The following is an 18,808-nucleotide window of genomic DNA, read 5'->3' as shown; positions in this document are numbered from 1 at the left end:
ACCTAGCCATGGATTATCCCTCACATATTGTATTATAGATTATCCCTCACATATTGTATTATTTTTTTCTTTTTTTTTGTGTTTATTTGACATTTTATTTCTTGTCCTATCTAATTTTTATTCCATTTTCCATCCAGGTGTGAAATGAAACAAAATATCCATGACAACATGCTGAATCATTATGAGGTTTTTATTGATTACAGAAACCACACCCACACTTACACACCCACACCCACACCCACACACAGAAAGATCATGGATCATTCTCCTAAGTTTGTCTGTTCCACACAAGAATGCAACATCAACAAAGCTCAAATCATACTACTACAGAATTCTTTATTATTTATACGTTTTTATTGACTCCTGAAGTCTGAGTGAATGTATTTATTTACTGTTAGAAGTATTGCATCATATCGTTATCAGTATTTTGTGAAGCACAGACGGCTCTCAGACGTTGGTTGTTCACCCTCATTTTCTCAATAATGCTTAACACGCCCTCGTTACAGAGGAGCTCGTTACCCATGATTTCTCTGGTCGATTTCAAGACCTCCTCCATCACCATCACGACCGGTTGATGTAAGATAAACATGCGAGTCTGTTGTTCCATCACGTTGACCTTCCCACTAAGGACTCTCAGAAGGTGGACGGCGCTCCTGACCTTCCTCTGCAACTCAGCGATTCCCCACCTCTGTCTTTTCATCACTTTGACCTCTTTGCGGATCTGATCCAGCTTATAATCAATCTGGGTGATAGAATCGTTGGTCCGTGAAATCTTGGACCTGTAGTTGCTCACTTTATCTTCATATTTGTCTGCTTGATTCTGGAACTTTTCCATCTCTTCTTCAGCTATTTCGATGGCACTTGACGCTTCGGAAATTTCAATTGCGCTACCAATCACCATCGCAGGACCTGTAGAGAAAATGTTTATATTTAGCCAAAAAAGAAGCCATATCTAAACATGATCCAGAAGTGCAGGCATTTTCTCTTGGCTAAGGCTCATTTAAAATAGACTGTGGCAAAGTGGAAAACTGTCCTGTGATCAGACAAATCAAAATTTGAAGTTCCTTTTGGAAAACTAGTACGCCATGTCATCTGGACTAAAGAGGATAAGGACAACCCAAGTTGTTATCAGCGATCAGTTCAGAAGTCTGCATCTGTGATGGTATGGGGTTGCATGAGTGCATGTGGCATGGGCAGCTTACACATCTGGAAAGGCACCATCAATGCTGAAAGGTATATCCAAGTTCTAGAACAACATATGCTCACATCCAGACGTCGTCTCTTTCAGGAAAGACCTTGCATTTTGCAACATGACAATGCCAGACCACATACTGCATCAATTACAACATCATGGCTGCGTACAAAAAGGATCTGGGTACTGAAATGGCCAGCCTGCAGTCCAGCTCTTTCACCATAGAAAACATTTGGCGCATCATAAAGAGGAAGATGCGACAAAGAAGACCTAAAAGAGTTAAGCAACTGGACGCCTGTATTAGACAAGAATGGGACAACATTCCTATTCCTAAACTTGAGCAACTTGTCTCCTCAGTCCCCAGATGTTTGCAGACTGTTATAAAAAGAAGAGGGGATGCCACACAGTGGTAAACATGGCCTTGTCCCAACTTTTTTTAGATCTGTTTATGCCATGAAATATAAAATCAACTTATTTGTTTCCGTTTAAAATGATACATTTTCTCAGTTTAAACATTTGATATGTCATCTATGTTGTATTCTGAATAAAATATTGACGTTTGAAACTTTCACATCATTGCATTCTGTTTTTATTCACAATCTGTACAGTGTCCCAACTTTTTTGGAATCGGGTTTGTACACTATATGGACAAAAATACTGGGACACCTGGATTTTCCAGGATGTCTCTGGATGTGCTAGCATGAAATTCCCCTTTCATTTGAAAAAGGAAAAACTTGCCAACTAAGGGATTAATTCTCCTAGCGGAAAATCCTGAGGAAGAAATTTCAAGTGGATCTGGGATGGGCAACAAAACAACAACCTCAAGTAGTAAATCAAGTCCACTTCAGAATGGGGTAACAGACATAATTCATAATTTGAAGTGGCCTAGTAAAAGCCCTGACCTGAACTTCATCTGAACCCTGAGATACTGTCAGCATGAACATAAATAGGCAACAAAAAGTGCAATGCTCCTGTACAGACGAATCTCCTGTCATCAGAAGTGTTTGGTTGCAGTAGTTGCTGCTAAAGCAATCTTATCTTTAATGATTTTTTGTCTTAGTATAGGAACCAGAAAACAAAAATAGAGGAAATCAGGAGGGGGCAAATATTTTTTTTCACAGCACTGATATTCTTATGTGTGAGATTTTTAATTATTATCTTTTACTATTTCTTAATCTTTGAATATATAATTAGAATTCTTACCAACAACCCATCCGACAAATGGTATAGCAGTCACCACCAGTCCAACTGTTGCACACTCTTTCGCATTTTCTACCCTTTTTTCCTGTTCCTCAACTGTCCTTCTTGCTGAACTCAGGTTTCTCTCTGCCTGCTTCAAAGCTCCCTGAGATTCTTTGAGCATCTCTTTATTAGAATCCTGCCTTGTTCTCAAGTTGCCCAAAACCTCTTTTGTATCATTTTTCTTCCGTTCCAATTTTCCCTCGTCCTGCGTGAGCGTCTCCAAGCTTTTATCCAGAGACCTCAAGCACGTCGAGGCTGCTTCATCCGAGCACTGTAAACTCCACCAGGCCTGTTCGATCTGGTTTCTGATGTAGCCGTAGTTGGAGCAGTATCCAGTAACAGGGTGTACATCTGCATCAATGAGGGCTTCATAGACACTATTGAGGGAGCACATGCATATTTTCAGGGGCTTGATAACAGCTTTGGCTGCATTCTTCACCGCAACTCTACAAAAACAACAAAAAGAAGACAATATATTTATTCAGAGACGGATGCATCCTTTCTGTTCCATTCAGTCATGTGAAAACACACATCCCACTTACTCATAGGAACCTGCCAGGGCCATGGTAACCTGAATTAGAAACAGAAAGTGCACATTTATTTTAGTTAAATATCAGTCACATGAGAAACAAGAGGTCGACAGAAGATTCAGTTCATGTAACATCGCTGCCTATATTAAAATAATGACACACACGTGCTTTTTCCCAAACATCTTTTACTTCCATTATTTTCTCCGAACATAACTTAATCTCCTCTGATCCAGCACCCTCTAACGACGGACACTGGTAACAACCACAGCAATCCTAATACATGACAGTTCATTTCCTGTAAACCACTGCACTTGCCATAAGAGAGCACATTTTCTGATGACCCTATTTTTTTTATTTATAACACATTACATATTTGCTATTTATCAGTGTGCCAGCGGGCGCGTGGCTGAGCGCCGGTTTGTGAATGGAGGACGAGGATGGTGGGAGAAAAGCGGTAAGAATGACACACCTGAGAAACTTTATCCTAATGACTGTTCCCTCTTGCAATGAGCGAAGGAAAAGTATAGAAGGAGCGAGAGAGGGGCGCTGGAAGAGATCCTTAGACTCACGTGCATGCATGCATAGATAGATAGGTGTGTGTGTGTCCTGGGATTTTTCCTTCCCCAGAACCACTTGCTCTACTACAATCAGATTTATGTGATGATTATATAATGATTATAATTAAGAACACACATTGTACATACACACATGGCCGCTTACCTCTTTCTGATGCTGTTACTCTGCTTCGTGTTGGCTGAATTCTGCGTCAACAGATTTGTTCATGAACTCTGATTAAACTTCTGTGTTGCAGCTGGTATGATGGGGATTTTTTTTTCTGAAGGTGGAGCAGATACTCCAGAGAGAGGAAGCATATAAATAGAGAAAGACCCAGAGGGAGGAGGCAAACAGATCCAGACATTCTGACTTACAGCTGCCACAAAAGCTCGTCCAATACTTTGTGAAATCAATCGGGATATCAAGGTAAAGCAAAAAAGCAGATTTCTTTTATATTTATTGCACTTATGAGGAACTGAATGTTGAATTTTGGGCTTCAGGATTCAATGGAAATTGAGATTTAAATTGTAAATGCTTTGAATGTTAATTGTACTGAAGTATATTTATTCTTAAGTTCATTATTATTATTATTATTATTATTATTGAGAAAGAAAAGGACTCCATATTTCTATCAATCTGCTTGCTTCTCTGTGGTAAAACTTAAATGTGGGATCAAAGCCCATTTCCAGGAGCAATGTTTTATGTTACAAGCTCAGAGGCAGACCAGACTTACTCCAAACTGAATCAGAATCCATCTAACGCTTCTTACCTAGCAAGCTTATATAGACATTATGCATAGATGTGAGGGGAAAAAACACCCAGGCCAGGTGAGGGTCAGAGGAAGTAGATAAGGATGTTAAACAGACCTATAGAACAGTTTCATGAAATGTGTGTGTTGTACCACAACTCATTTTCCCACCAAGTTTTTCTTCACACTTTCTTTCTTTCTTCGCCTCTGTAGCTGAGAAGACCTGGTTTTAACTGCCTATGTGGTTAGAATGAACGTTGCACTCGTCACGTAGATGATGTTCACACAGCACGGAAAATTACCAAATGTTTTTCATTTTATTCTAGAGGAAGCGTATAGTGATTACGTTGAGAAGGCAATATAGATGGGATTGTGTGTGATGGAATTAAATGGATTTGTTTTGGGGGGTTTTTAGAGCAAGAAATACCTACTTGTATTTTCCTTTCTTCAAGTTTGTTTAATTTGTTAATAAAACAAACCAGAAATAGTCTATTTTAATTTCAAAGCTACATACATTGCATTTTATTTTTGATTCATTAGAATTTTGATTTACATCTCAATCACTCTTGCACTCACATCTTTTATATTTCCACTATCAAGTCTCTTATTTTATCTGATTTTCTACCTGTTTCACCTTATTCATATATATTTCTACCTTTCCTTTTTAATCCATGTGTCTGTCACTCTTTCTTCCAATGTTCTTTTTAATCTTTAAGATTTTTGAACAGTGTCGGACTATTATATATATTTATAAATCTATTTTTTTTGAGTGTATATAAGTTTAATTTGAGAAATAAATTATATATTTGTTAATGCTCTGTGTCTAAATGCCAAGTAAGTCACACAGCACTTCTCAAAACTTCTCTCTGTTAGTCAAACCAGATAGATAGATAGATAGATAGATAGATAGATCTTTATTGTCATTGCAAAATACAGGTACACAGCAATGAAAGGCAGTTTAGCATCTACAATCTGCCATTTTATAAAAAACATTGTGTGTCTCGGGTCTGAAAAGACAACAATGTTTGGCTCTGGAAGTGTTAAGCGAATTTTGATCCTTCTGGAGGATTTCTAGAGATGTTCTGGTATCTTGTGTAGCAGAAACACCATACTGCTACACTTAAAGCTGTTTTCTTCCCTTTAATTTGTCTAAAACAAATCTTCTATTCTTTATCAGGAACAAAGAGGGAATGGATTCCCAAATTGCAGAGGTAAATCAAAGCCTGACTACAGCAGAGCAGATGAGAAACCAGAATCAGCTGATAATGCAACCCTATGCCAACTGGGAGGATTACTTATCTCCTGCACCATTCTCTATTGCCATAATGGCAGAACTGGCCTTTTTATCTTCCAAAACTGATTTCTCCATCAACAAAAACCCACCCAAGGAAGGCTACAAGTATATCAAATACCCAGATTCATTCTGTGCCTGCCTCATGCAAGTGTGTAACTCTGGTTGGTGGGCATTCAATGAGGCTCATACAAACATGGATCAGATCAGGCTACTAACACTAACTGTTCCAAATTACATGATGACTGTGGTTAAGATTCTGTTCCAAGGCAACAATGAGGTCAAAGATCATCTCCCCAACCAGTTGACGAACATCCGTGGCATTGCAGACAGATGCCTTGAGTTGGCCAATTCAACCAAAGAACGGTTTGAAGAAGTCATCAATATTATCCAAGAACTACTGGAAGTGTCTCTAAAAGCTAGAAACCTTTATGGAGAAGAGCTGGATGCAGTCAAGAGGACACTAGATGAGAATAAACTGAGGGAGGAGTCCTCAAAAGAAGCTGTTGAACGTTCCAAGAAGGCAGTCAAAGTTTTGGAAGAAGAACTGAAAGAAGCACAGGAAAGCTACAAGAGTGCAATGAGGAGCCTTCCTGGTGGATGGGAAATGATGGCTATGGATCTTGTTGGATCCGTGACCGACGCCATGACAGGCGTTTTTCACGGTATCACAATGCTGATGACTCAACCAGTAGCCCAAGCGTGCAAAGCTACAACAACAATTGCTGAGACGGTAAATCACATTAGAGGGGAAGACTCTGTTGATCCTGTGGATAGAATCAACATCTATAGCAAGTCTGCCGAAATTCTGAAATGCACAGAGATGATCGAGCATTTTGTGCAGGAGGACAAGATCGACTGGTTCAGTTTGTATGATCAAAAGAACAATGCTGCACTAACAGAATTTCCAGCAATGCAGTTTAAAAGAATTATGAAAAATTTGGAAAAACTCCCAAAATGCCAACCAAGGGAACATGCTAAAAATATATGCAATGAGGGCATTATGATCTGTAAAGAACTAGCAAAATATGCACCCGATGGGAAATGTGATAAAGCCAAAACCTTAGAGTTAATCGAAAGAATCAAAGAATTAACCGAATCAGCTTACAGATTTGACAGCAAAAGCAAAGACGTGACAAAGTCCCCTCCCCTGACTCCCAAACCCCCAATGATGTTTAAAGAAGAAAGTAAAATGGGGAGGATGACCGCTTCACAAAAGGCCTCAAAGAACGCCCGGTTCCGCATCGAAGAAACTCGTGCTCAAATGAACAAGTCCAGAGAGCTATATGACAAGAATGTGGAGAGCATGGAGAGGAACCAGAAGGAGCTGAATGAGATTCTGGTCACTTTGAGAAACTGTCAAGTCAAAAAGATCGACTTCAACACTACCATTCAAATGCTGGTCAAAGGTCTGGATGCCATGGGAAAAGTGAAGAAACAGTGGGAGAAGATGGTGCAGTTTTTTCAGATGGTGTCAAACATTGTGAAAAACAGCCTAAACCTGACTCTCAATGATTTTGCCACCACAGCTGAGACATCAAACAGACATTCCTATGATGGGAAGCTTTTCTGTAAAGACATGCTCTACAATCAAGCCTTTCAGGCCACTAACATCGCCAGCCTGGTCCACATGATCTCCAGCACCTATACGGACGTGTCCACCAGATACCTAATGGATAGCGTCAGCACTCTGGGGACACTTATGTCTGCTGATCCACAAAGTCCACAGTTTCTGCAAATGCATGTACAGTTAAGGAAGTCCTGTGACATGGCTCAGAACGAAATCAAAAAACGTGTGCTCAAGAATAAGGAAGAGTTTGATAGGAAGACCGATTCAAGACTGAAGAAGATTGAAAAAGAGTTGCTCGCCATTTTACCTGCCGCTAAACCTGAAGAGATACAGTTTATTCAAGAAACTGCCCAAAGTGGATTCGCAGAGGAAGAACAATTAAACTACGTGTAAGAAAAATAACATTACATTAGACAAAGAAATTTGGCCACAGTGCAGGCCACATACATCCTTGCCCAAACTTTCCGACAAACCCACCTGGTGTCTTTAAAAAAAAAAAATAAAAAGGCCACAGTAAGTTACTATATAGTAATATTTTTTCTTTAACTTTAGATTCTATTCATGTGGAAATAATTAAACTACAGTAGCAGCAATGGCAAATATCGCCACCTTCTGGTCATCCAGGTTCGTCCACTCCGTAAAATGGATTACATTATATATGTATATGTTAATGTTTTCTGTTACTGCTGTGTGCTACTTATAGATCGCATGATTATTACCAAAAACTTTAACTATCAGTTAAGCGCTAAACAGAATTTCAGTAATATAATTAATTTAGTGTTTGCTTATGATTTGCTTATGAAGTGGCCCTGTTTAATAGTATTTTTGAGCTGTAATAAAGACAATCATCTCCAATTAACATTGTTTTGTTTGTAGCTTGTTGTGGTTGTAGCTGTTGTCAATTGGTTCTACCTTTTATACAAATACATTATTTTTATTTATCAAAGTGTTTGCTGTTGATCACATATCTGAAACTCAATTATACAAATATATATATATATATATATATATATATATATATATATATATATATATATATATATATATATATATATATATATATATATATATATAAAAAGAAACTATTTTATTTATTCTCTATCAAGCCTTTCAGGTCTCCAACATTCCCAATCCACATCATCTCAAGCATTTACACAGAGGTCTCCACCAGATACCTAATGGAGAGCATCAGCATCACGTATGTCCATTTAATCCAAAAGGAAACAGTAAAAAAAAAAAAAAAAACACTACCTAAAATCAAAGTTAAATTTAAAAATAAAACTCAAAACGAAACCCTATGTTTTTTGCCCTATATTTACTTAGATGAATTTAAGTGTCAATAATTTGAAGTCCTGATAAACTTATAAAATGTTTTTTAAGCAAATCCTACATTGTTGGTTTTAACATTTGAAACAAACGCAAATCTGAAATCCTGAATTACACCAATCCCGAATAAAAATTACACTATATTCATGATTCATTTAGTAAAAGACGACTAAATAGACTAAAGTCTATTTCATATTGTGCTTCAGAATAGTGGAATTCTCGGATTCCGACTGTAACATATGGTTGCTTTAATTTGATTATACAGACTCACTAGTAAGACACGGACCTTTCAGCTATAAACTATTAATAGACCTTTTTTTTTATGTAACACTCGAGATTGTGTGTTTATATAATAGTTCATATTAATTTGCGGCTTGTCTCATATTTCTTACATATTGTGCATTTTTGTGGATTCTTTTAATATTTACTCAACATTTTACCACATAATCTTTCAGTACACTGTTTTGCTTTGAACTTTTTTTGTGAAAAATTCTACTTTTGCCAATAAAATACTGCACAATTGTTTTCCAACAAGCCACAATATTAATCACATCAAAATGTTTTATTAAACAAATTGGATTGCAATGTTGTAGATTAATAGAGGATAAAAAGGAGACACACACATATACCTATATACACAGTATGTATATATATGAAATGATGTTTTCGGGGCGCTACACTTCTCAATCAACATCCTCAAAGCAAATAAGGCATCTGTGGTGCTCTTCCTCGGCATGAAACCATACTGTTGCTCACAGATGGTCACCTCTTCTCTCAGCCTGGCTTCCACTACTCTTTCCCATAACTTCATGGTGTGACTGATCAACTTAATTTCCCTGTAGTTACTGCAAGACTGCACATCTCCTTTATGCTTAAAGATCGGTACCAGCACACTTCTTCTCCATTCCTCAAGCATCTTCTCACCTTCCAAAATCCTGTTAAACAATCTGGTCAAAAACTCAACTGCCATCTCTCAAACATCTCCATGCTTCTACCGGTATGTCATCTGGTCCAACCGACTTTCCACTCTTCATCCTCTTAATCGCTGCTCTCACTTTCTCCTTACTAATCCTATCTACATCCTGCTTCACCAACTCCACATCATCCAACCTTCTCTCTCTGATTTTCCTCATTCATCAGCTGCTCAAAATACTCCCTCCACCTTCTCAACACACTCTCCTCACTAGTCAACACATTTCCCTCTCCATCCTTTATTGCTCTAAATCCCAGCTCGGTCCCTCTGCCTGGCCAATCGGTATAAATCCTTTTCTCCTTCCTTAGTGTCCAACCTCTCATACAGCTCCTCATATGCCTTTTCCTTGGCTTTCGCCACATTCCTCTCCTTAAAACCATACCTACCCATCACCTTCTCATCACCTCTGTTCTCTTCACCTACATGCCAATTAAAGTCTGCCCCAACCACCATCCGTTCATTTCAGAATTTTTCCTTCTCCTCCATCTCACAGCCAACTTGTGGAGCTTAGGCACTGATGACATTTATCATCATCCCTTCAACTTCCACCTTCATGATCATCACCCTATCAGAAACTCTCTTCACCTCCACTACACTCTTACTGTACTCTTTCTTTAGAATCACCCCTACACCATTACTCTTTCCATCCACACCATGATAAAACAGTTTAAACCCACCTCCAATGTTCCTGGCCTTACTCCCTTTCCACTTGGTCTCCTAAACACACAGCATATCTACCTTTCTCCTCTCCATCATATCCGCTACCTCTCTCCCTTTACCTGTCATAGTACCAACATTTAAAGAACCAACCCGAACCTCCACTCTCCTACACCTTCTCCTTTCCCTGCCTTCTCTGTAGACGTCTTCCTCCTCTCCTTCTCCTCCTTCGGCCAACAGTAGCCCAATTTCCACCGGTACCCTGTTGGCTAACGATACCTGTGGTGGTCGTTGTTAACCTAGGCCTCGATCAATCCGGTATGAAATTCTCATTTTTGATCCGCATATTTGATTTGGCACATGTTTTTACGCTGGATGCCCTTCCTAACGCAACCCTCCCCATTTACCCGAGCTTGGGACCGGCACCAAGAGTGCACTCGCTTGTGCCTCCCTAATGGCTGGGTTACATGTGGGAAAGAATGATATTCGGAAAAAACAGTCTGAGCTCCTCTCTGAGGTGCTGTTGGTACCAGGATGCGCCCTCTGCTTAACACTGTAAATGAGGTATGTTTTTGTTTAAATAGTCTCAAAAGTGCAAACGTGGTCATTAAAATGCATCTCTTTACAGTCTCAGAGTATTGAGAATAAAAGGGATGCAGCGCTCTCCTACCTCATTGAGTACCTAGGGGAGCCGCAAGAAGAGCTCTTCCAAGACTCCCAGGTAAGTTACAAAATGACCAATATACACAAGGTGTTTACAGACAGCCTCATAAACGAACAATTTTCTCATTTACAGCATGTGGTTAGATTGATAAATGTTATTGGGTTTAAAAGCATTCAATTTTTCTCTTAACTTATTGCTTGCATTAAGTTTATTGTTGTTTATTTCTGCCAGTTAAACATGAAAAATGGGCCAAACAGAACAAACTATGAAGGTGCTTTTGATCCATAATCCCATGGCTGAGGACGATCCAGTGGACGTATCTATTGTGATAGAGGGCATCCAAGTGATCAATGGGTGTGGCTACAAAACCAAGGCATGCATGTTGTTGATAGGATTAATCTATGCCCTTAACCTTGAATATTCCAAGAAGCTCAAGAATACTTTTGAAGTATTTCAAAAACTTCTTTTGGAGCTAGATGGACACAAGTGTCTCAAGAAGGTTCACATCCTCAAAATTTAACTCATGGAATAGACTGCTTCTTGCCTTTTTTGTTGTTGTTAATGTCAAAATGTTTTGAAATGCATCTCATTGTGTACATAAAAAATACATCTATTCAAGTATTGGTGTCTCAGGATACAGTAATTGGTAAATTTCAAGTAGATGTTTGTTATTTGAACAAATAGGCGTCCTAAGGTTAATTAAGGAACAAGTAGACACACTATTTGAGCAATGTTAGCCTAATTTTTTTTTATTTGTATTTTTATAATGCTGTTTTTAGGAAAAAAATAAATTTCTTGTGATCAAGATTTTAATTTGTTCTTGTTGATTATGCAAAGAATCATTTGTTAGATTTTTGGTTGTTTATTAAAAAAATCATGATCCACTGTGTCTGATAACATTTTAATGTTATTAGTAGGTTTACCTTCCTGATTCAATAATGGTTAGATATATTGGTTAATTAATAACAGCTATTATTAAATAAATTGAAAAAATACAATGGTGTTAATAATACTCACTTTTAATAAGTAATTCATTGTCTAATATTATGAATAGATTTGACCTCATTTCAATTGCCATGTTATAGCTGATTTATTTAGGTACTCTTTACAAACAGTTGTTACCTCACATTTTTTGGGTAGATTCTATAGGTAATTTTTTACAGTGTGTATGTTTAAACTTACATTTTCCTTCCAGCCAATCACAATCCAGTAACCAGTCTGACCAAAGTATTCAATAGAATTGACAGAATTCACATGTACCACAAGGTTGAAACCGTATGATTTATTCTGAATACTCCTACTTACGTGCAACTGTGTGCCAATACATACATATGCAATGGTTCATGCCATTTTAGAAAGTTACAATTGCATTGGACCACCCTACATTATTCTACAATATTCCTTATATTCCCCTGTTCCTAAAGTTTCTTCTGTAGCCCTCATTATTTTGGCCCTAAGTAAAAATTCCAAAGAGAAAATCCCCTGTTCATTCCCTTTTGTTTTCATTGCACTTGTGTGCCATACCAAATTAGGAGGGAGAGAGTGAGGGGGGTTTTGGAAAGCGAAACTATGTAGCTTCCACTGATCCAGTTTCAGCCAGATCACATGCATCACATCAGCCTGTATACACTTACAACCAATGACAATAAGTTTGGTTAAATTCAGCATAATTATTAGCAGTTTCTTACATTCTAAAATATGGTAACATGGTATTATGGTATTTAATTCACAGAGATTACACTTTTTCTTCATTTTGATATTCGCTGTAAACAGTAACTGAAGCTCTTGATTTGTATCTGCATGATTTTAGTGATAACACTGATGTTGCTTGTCTAATTACATTTTCCGTATTTTTGGCAGACGCCCTTATCCAAAGCAATTTTTTTTACTTATATAACTGAACTGTTAAGCATCTTGCTTAAAGGCTTAGACGCAGCAGCCAATCAGGATCAAGTATTCGGACTGACCATTGTTACATCCCAGTCTTGGGTTGGGGCACACAGCGTGATTAAAGGCACGGGGTAAATATAATATAAGGTGAATTAAAGTTTATTTGGTAAAAGTGTGATGGGGGAATGGAAACAAAAAGACCGGGGTATTGTAAACGGAAGGTATATTGAATTATGTACAATACTAAGCACCGGGACAGATTTCAGGGTGGACCATGGCCAAAAAGCACTTTGGACAAACAAAAAGCACTTTGGACAAACACTAAATGCCTACAAATAAAACCCAAAAGAAAGACAAACCACTTCCCTAACTCCTTTACCAAAACACAGGAAACAAACACACCCAACAGAAATGGCAGCCACACCCCTACTACCGGTGAACAAAACAACGAATATGTATGTACATATATTTACAGTTAAGAGACAGTGAGGTACAGAAATGGGACAAGGCAAACTCAGAGTCAGAACGGGCTTACGTCAGTCACAGGAAATCACAAAACCAGACAGAGTAACGAGCAAAGCGAGCGTCGACTAAGCGAGCTCCTAAATCATCATCTTTTTCTTGTGGTGTTTTATGGCGGTTTGGCAGACCAACGAAAAGGTGCATTACCGGCACCTACTGATCTGGAGTGTGGAGCAAACACAGAAAGGAAAGAAGAGGTAGGGAGAAAAAAAGAAAAAAAAAAAGAAATTAAAACCATCGTTTCTGTATTTTTTTAGGTATTTAAATAACAATTCTTGAGTTCTCGATTGCCCATACTCACTTCCCAGCAGTACCTTTAGAGAGATATTGTCCACTCCTATCCACCCTAATTCCTGAATTAACTGAAATCTGTCCCTTTCATATGCAGGACACTAATCTAGTATGTGCCTCACTGTTTCCAGTTCCCCACACTTCTCACATTCACCCGATTCATGCTTTCCTATTCTAAAGAGACAATGTTTTAATGCAGTGTGTCCAATTCTTAATCTTGTGATGATGACATCCTTCTTTCTATTTCCCAATCTTCCCATTCTTTCTGGTTGGACTTCTTCTATCCACTGTAGGGCTAGTACAATAGCTAAAAGTTCGGAGGCAAAAACTGACACTTGATCTGAAAGTCTTTTTGCAATCTTTGTCATAAGAGCAGGGATATATACTGCTGCTGCATTCCTTTCAGATTCTGGATCCTTAAAACCGTCAGTAAATACCTGTAGTGCATCGTAATTGTCAGGGATCCACCTGCCACGCCCCCTTTGGTGGCTTTCTACGCCTCCGCTCTCCCTAGAGCTCCAGGTAACCATGCACACCTGGGACTCACCATCAATCATGCCTCCACTCTCTCTGGAGCTCCAGGCCAAATCACGCTCAGCTGGAGCTCATCACCCGCTCCTACATAAACCTCTCATTCACACCCACTCCCCGTTGGTGTGAATGTGTTAGGTACTGCTGCATGGGTTCGCTGGTGCATGCAGTACGCAATGCAATCCGGTCCATTCGGAATCTACTATCCGGTACCGGCTGCGATTCTCCTCCCCGTGCATCTCGGATCCGTTACACTTCTCCCCCAAGCGCACTTTGGACTCTCGCAACCAAAGGACTGCAGTGTATGTGTGCGTGCGCGCCTGCGTGCGTGTGTCTCTCTTTCTCAATCCTGTCATTAAACCTGAGCGAGCTGCATTCCGGCTTCCGCATCTTGTTTCACCACTCGCACCCTGACAGTAATACTCTTGTGTAATGTACTGCCGATCTATTAATTCAACTGGCATATTTATCCCCGGATTAGTCAATATTTTCTTAACTTGTAAATCGATTACAGGGTTATGAAACAACCACGGTGGAATTGCTGGTAAAGCAACAGAAGGAGCATTTTCACGATTTTTCAGCTCCAACTTGTTCACCACCTTCCTTTCTATCCAACCAAAGCTTGTTCTTTCCCTGTTCTCATATTCCCAACATTCTTTTAAAATCAATCTAACTGGATGATTTTCCAGATGACCCTTTACACCATACCAGTACCCTAGTCTCAGCTGAAGCCTGCGCAGTTCTAGGGGCAATTCTCCCAACTTTTTTTGGAATGTGTGCCAATACATACATATGCAATGGTTCATGCCATTTTAGAAAGTTAAAATTGCATTGGACCACCCTACATTATTCTGCAATATTCCTAATTTTTGGAATATTTGGTTTGATTCAATTCAACATAAATATTAGCAGTTTCTTACATTCTCAAATATGGTATCATGCCATGATTTAAGCCACAAAGATTACACTTTTTCTTTATTCTGATCTTCACCGTGAACATTAACTGAAGCTCTTGATTTGTATCTGCATGATTTTAGTCATAACACTGATGTTGCTTGTCTAATTACATTTTCCGTATTTTTGGCAGACGCCCTTATCCAAAGCAATTTTCTTACTTATATAACTGAACTGTTAAGCATCTTGCTTAAAGGCTTAGACGCAGCAGCCAATCAGGATCAAGTATTCAGAATGACCATTGTATAAAATGGTCAGTATGACTTATTCCAAATACTGCTAATAATGAGAGTTGGTGCAATGTATGCAATTATTTGTAAAATATATGTATGTGTGAAAAAAAAAAGTTGGTGTAAGGGTGCAATAAGTTCAAGGTCTAGTCTTGGTTGAAATGAGCTATGAGAAAAATCTCCACCTCGTCCCCTTTGTTTTGAAATCACTTTCCTGACTGCGGCAGGAAGGAATTTGAATGGAGGGTGTTTTTAACTATTGTCACAGTCCTTGGTCCAGCAGTGCTTGCTGTAAACAGGAAGCACAATCATTTATTCAAGTCTACTTAAACATAGACTATCAACACAATATTAAAAATATTACAACAAACAAAGTTGATAAATATTTGAGGACTCAAGACAGCACATGACAATTTTCTAAGATGTTTCTGGATCCATCATATTTTCCTTTAAAAAAAAAAGACATTCATAGAACCTCTGTATATGTTCCATCTTGTGAATTTTCAAAGCCGTGACTATACTGATCAGTGATCAGAGAGTTTTCCAGTATAACTCAAGCCCAGACGTCTGAGTATTTATTATAGACGTGTTGTCGTAATTGTTTTGTGTAATAACATTACTGATTTTGACGGTGACGTATTCACTCAGACGTCCCCAATCAGTGGGTTGCAACCCAACACCAGGCTGTGGATGAGTTGCTACCAGGTCACAAGAACATTCTGGGAAAAATGTCTTATAGATACAATGCTGGTTATTTATTGTCAATTTTGCCTTTTAAAGAGCCGCCATCCAAATCTACATACAGTCCAAATTCAGAAAACATCATTTCATATATATACATACTGTGTATATAGGTGTATGTGTGTGTCTATAAATATTTTATATATATATATATATATATATATATATATATATATATATATATATATAACTAAATACACACACATAAATGAACAGAAATTCAATTTAAATATGTAAACATAATAAGTAAATTATAAATTCTACAACAAATAAAGCAATTTATCTTTATTACATGTAAATTGTTGATAACAAAATCATGCATGTTTTTATGCAATGCAAATAAACACTTAACAATGATCAGTTAAAAGTGTACTACAAGAAAGCAAAGTATCAGTTTGTGCTGAAAGAGCATCTCCTTTTTATCCTCTATTAAATCTACAACATTGCAATCCAATTTGTTTATTAAAACATTTTGATGTGATTAATATTGTGGCTTGTTGGAAAACAATTGTGCAGTATTTTATTGGCAAAAGTAGAATTTTTCACACAAAAATTTCAAAGCAAAACAGTGTACTGAAAGATTATGTGGTAAAATGTTGAGTAAATATTAAGAGAATCCACAAAAATGCACAATATGTAAGAAATATGAGACAAGCCGCAAATTAATATGAACTATTATATAAACACACAATCTCGAGTGTTACATTAAAAAAAAGTCTATTAATAGTTTATAGCTGAAAGGTCCGTGTCTTACTAGTGAGTCTGTATAATCAAATTAAAGCAACCATATGTTACAGTCGGAATCCGAGAATTCCACTATTCTGAAGCACAATATGAAATAGACTTTAGTCTATTTAGTCGTCTTTTACTAAATGAATCATGAATATAGTGTAATTTTTCTTTGGGATTGGTGTAATTCAGGATTTCAGATCTGCGTTTGTTTCAAATGTTAAAACCAACAATGTAGGATTTGCTTGAAAAACATTTTATAAGTTTATCAGGACTTCAAATTATTACCCAGGCATTATGGATGCACAAGCCAGTGCACACTTAGTGCCGGTCCCAAGCCCGGGTAAATGGTAAGGGTTGCGTTAGGAAGGGCATCCAGCGTAAAACATGTGCCAAATCAAATATGCGGATCACAAATGAGAATTTCATACCGGATCGGTCGAGGCCCGGGTTAACAACGACCGCCACAGGTATCGTTAGCCGACAGGGTACCGGTGGAAATTGGGCTACTGTTGGCCGAAGGAGGAGAAGGAGAGGAGGAAGACGTCTACAGAGACGGCAGGGAAAGGAGCAGTGCAGGAAAGTGGAGGTTCGGGTTGGTACTTTAAATGTTGGTACTATGACAGGTAAAGGGAGAGAGGTAGCTGATATGATGGAGAGGAGAAAGGTAGATATGCTGTATGTTCAGGAGACCAAGTGGAAAGGGAGTAAGGCCAGGAGCATTGGAGGTGGATTTAAACTGTTTTATCATGGTGTTGATGGAAAGAGAAATGGTGTAGGGGTGATTCTGAAGGAAGAGTACAGTAAGAGTGTAGTGGAGGTGAAGAGAGTTTCTGATAGGGTGATGATCGTGAAGGTGGAAGTTGAAGGGATGATGATAAATGTCATCAGTGCCTAAGCTACACAAGTTGGCTCTGAGATGGAGGAGAAGGAAAGATTCTGGAGTGAATTAGATGAAGTGGTAGATGGTGTACCTAGGAAAGAACGATTGGTGATTGGGGCAGACTTTAATGGGCATGTAGGTGAAGGGAACAGAGGTGATGAGGAGGTGATGGGTAGGTATGGTTATAAGGAGAGGAATGTGGAAGGGCAGATGGTGGTGGATTTTGCTAAAAGGATGGAAATGGCAGTGGTGAACACGTATTTTAAGAAGAAGGAGGATCATAGGGTGACGTATAAGAGTGGAGGAAGGTGCACACAGGTGGACTATGTGCTATGTGCTATGGAGACTGTAAGGTGTTGGCAGGGGACAGTGTAGCTAGACAGCATCGGATGGTGGTCTGTAGGATGGTTTTGGAGGCGAAGAAGAAGAGGAGAGTGAGGACTGAAAGAAGAATAAGATGGTGGAAACTGAAGGAGGAAGAGTGTAGTGTGAGGTTCAGGGAAGAGGTCAGACAGAGGCTCAGTGGTGTTAAGGAGGTGTTGGATGATTGGGCAACTGCTGCAGGAGTGATGAGGGAGGCAGCTAGAAAAGTACTTGGTGTAACATCTGGAAATAGAAAGCAAGACAAGGAGACGTGGTGGTGGATTGAGGAAGTGCAGGAGAGCATAAGGGGAAAGAGGTTGGCAAAACAGAAGTGGGATAGACAGAAGAGAAAAGTAGGCAGGAGTACAAGGAGATGCGGCAGCAGGTTAAGAGGGATGTGGCGAAAGCCAAGGAAAAGGCATATGAGGAGCTGTATGAAAGGTTGGACACTAAGGAAGGAGAAAAGGATTTGTACCGATTGGCCAGGCAGAGGGACCGAGCTGGGAAGGATGTACTGCAAGTTAAAGCAGTAAAGGATGGAGAGGGAAATGTGTTGACTAGTGAGGAGAGTGTGTTGAGAAGGTGGAGGCTGCTACAGGTGTTGTATTGTATACTGGTGAATCTCTGCTGTTTGTTAGTGCACATATGCCTTTTGTTGTTATATGTTATGCGATGAACGGGAGGCGAAAGTAGAAGCGCGGTGCTGAACAGCACACGGGAGAACGTGGGATGAGCAGAAAAAGCATATATATATATATATATATATATATATATATATATATATATATATATATATATATATATATATATACACACACATACATATATGACCGCTTCACTCTTTCTGATGCTCTGAATTCTGCGTCAACAGATTTGTTCATGAACTCTGATTCAACTTCTGATTATATATAATATGTACAATGTGT

General features: G+C 38.6%; 4 protein-coding genes across 6 annotated transcripts in view; 2 read left to right on the top strand and 2 right to left on the bottom strand.

The window, feature by feature from the left end:
• The window catches only part of LOC310729067 (uncharacterized protein), a 51,082-nt gene that overhangs the window by 11,738 nt on the left and 20,536 nt on the right, over window positions 1–18,808 (bottom strand). The window lies entirely within an intron of this gene.
• The window catches only part of LOC310729116 (uncharacterized protein), a 29,497-nt gene that overhangs the window by 7,519 nt on the left and 3,170 nt on the right, over window positions 1–18,808 (top strand). The window lies entirely within an intron of this gene.
• Window positions 384–18,783, bottom strand: LOC310729115 (uncharacterized protein). 2 transcript variants are annotated; one of them, XM_083547165.1, is made up of 4 exons: window positions 18,723–18,783; window positions 2,977–3,007; window positions 2,396–2,880; window positions 384–909 (listed from the first exon to the last, which is right to left on the bottom strand). In XM_083547165.1, exons 2-4 carry the CDS (start codon window positions 2,997–2,999, stop codon window positions 395–397), a joined length of 1,023 nt encoding a protein of 340 aa, XP_083403291.1. In that variant the 5' UTR covers window positions 3,000–3,007; window positions 18,723–18,783; the 3' UTR covers window positions 384–394. The 2 variants fall into 2 exon arrangements, with proteins under 2 accessions (XP_083403291.1, XP_083403290.1); XM_083547164.1 differs by lacking the exon at window positions 18,723–18,783 and adding an exon at window positions 3,685–3,824 and having other exon boundaries at window positions 2,977–3,005.
• Window positions 3,790–7,634, top strand: LOC310729068 (uncharacterized protein). Its single transcript, XM_083547067.1, has 2 exons — window positions 3,790–3,945; window positions 5,445–7,634. Exon 2 carries the CDS (start codon window positions 5,458–5,460, stop codon window positions 7,519–7,521), a length of 2,064 nt encoding a protein of 687 aa, XP_083403193.1. The 5' UTR covers window positions 3,790–3,945; window positions 5,445–5,457; the 3' UTR covers window positions 7,522–7,634.

Source organism: Silurus aristotelis (genome assembly GCF_946808225.1).
Source record: "Silurus aristotelis genome assembly, chromosome: 7".
Classification (NCBI taxonomy): domain Eukaryota; kingdom Metazoa; phylum Chordata; class Actinopteri; order Siluriformes; family Siluridae; genus Silurus; species Silurus aristotelis.
The sequence above is the reverse complement of the archived record's forward strand: the minus strand, read 5'-3'. Positions and strand labels throughout refer to the sequence as shown.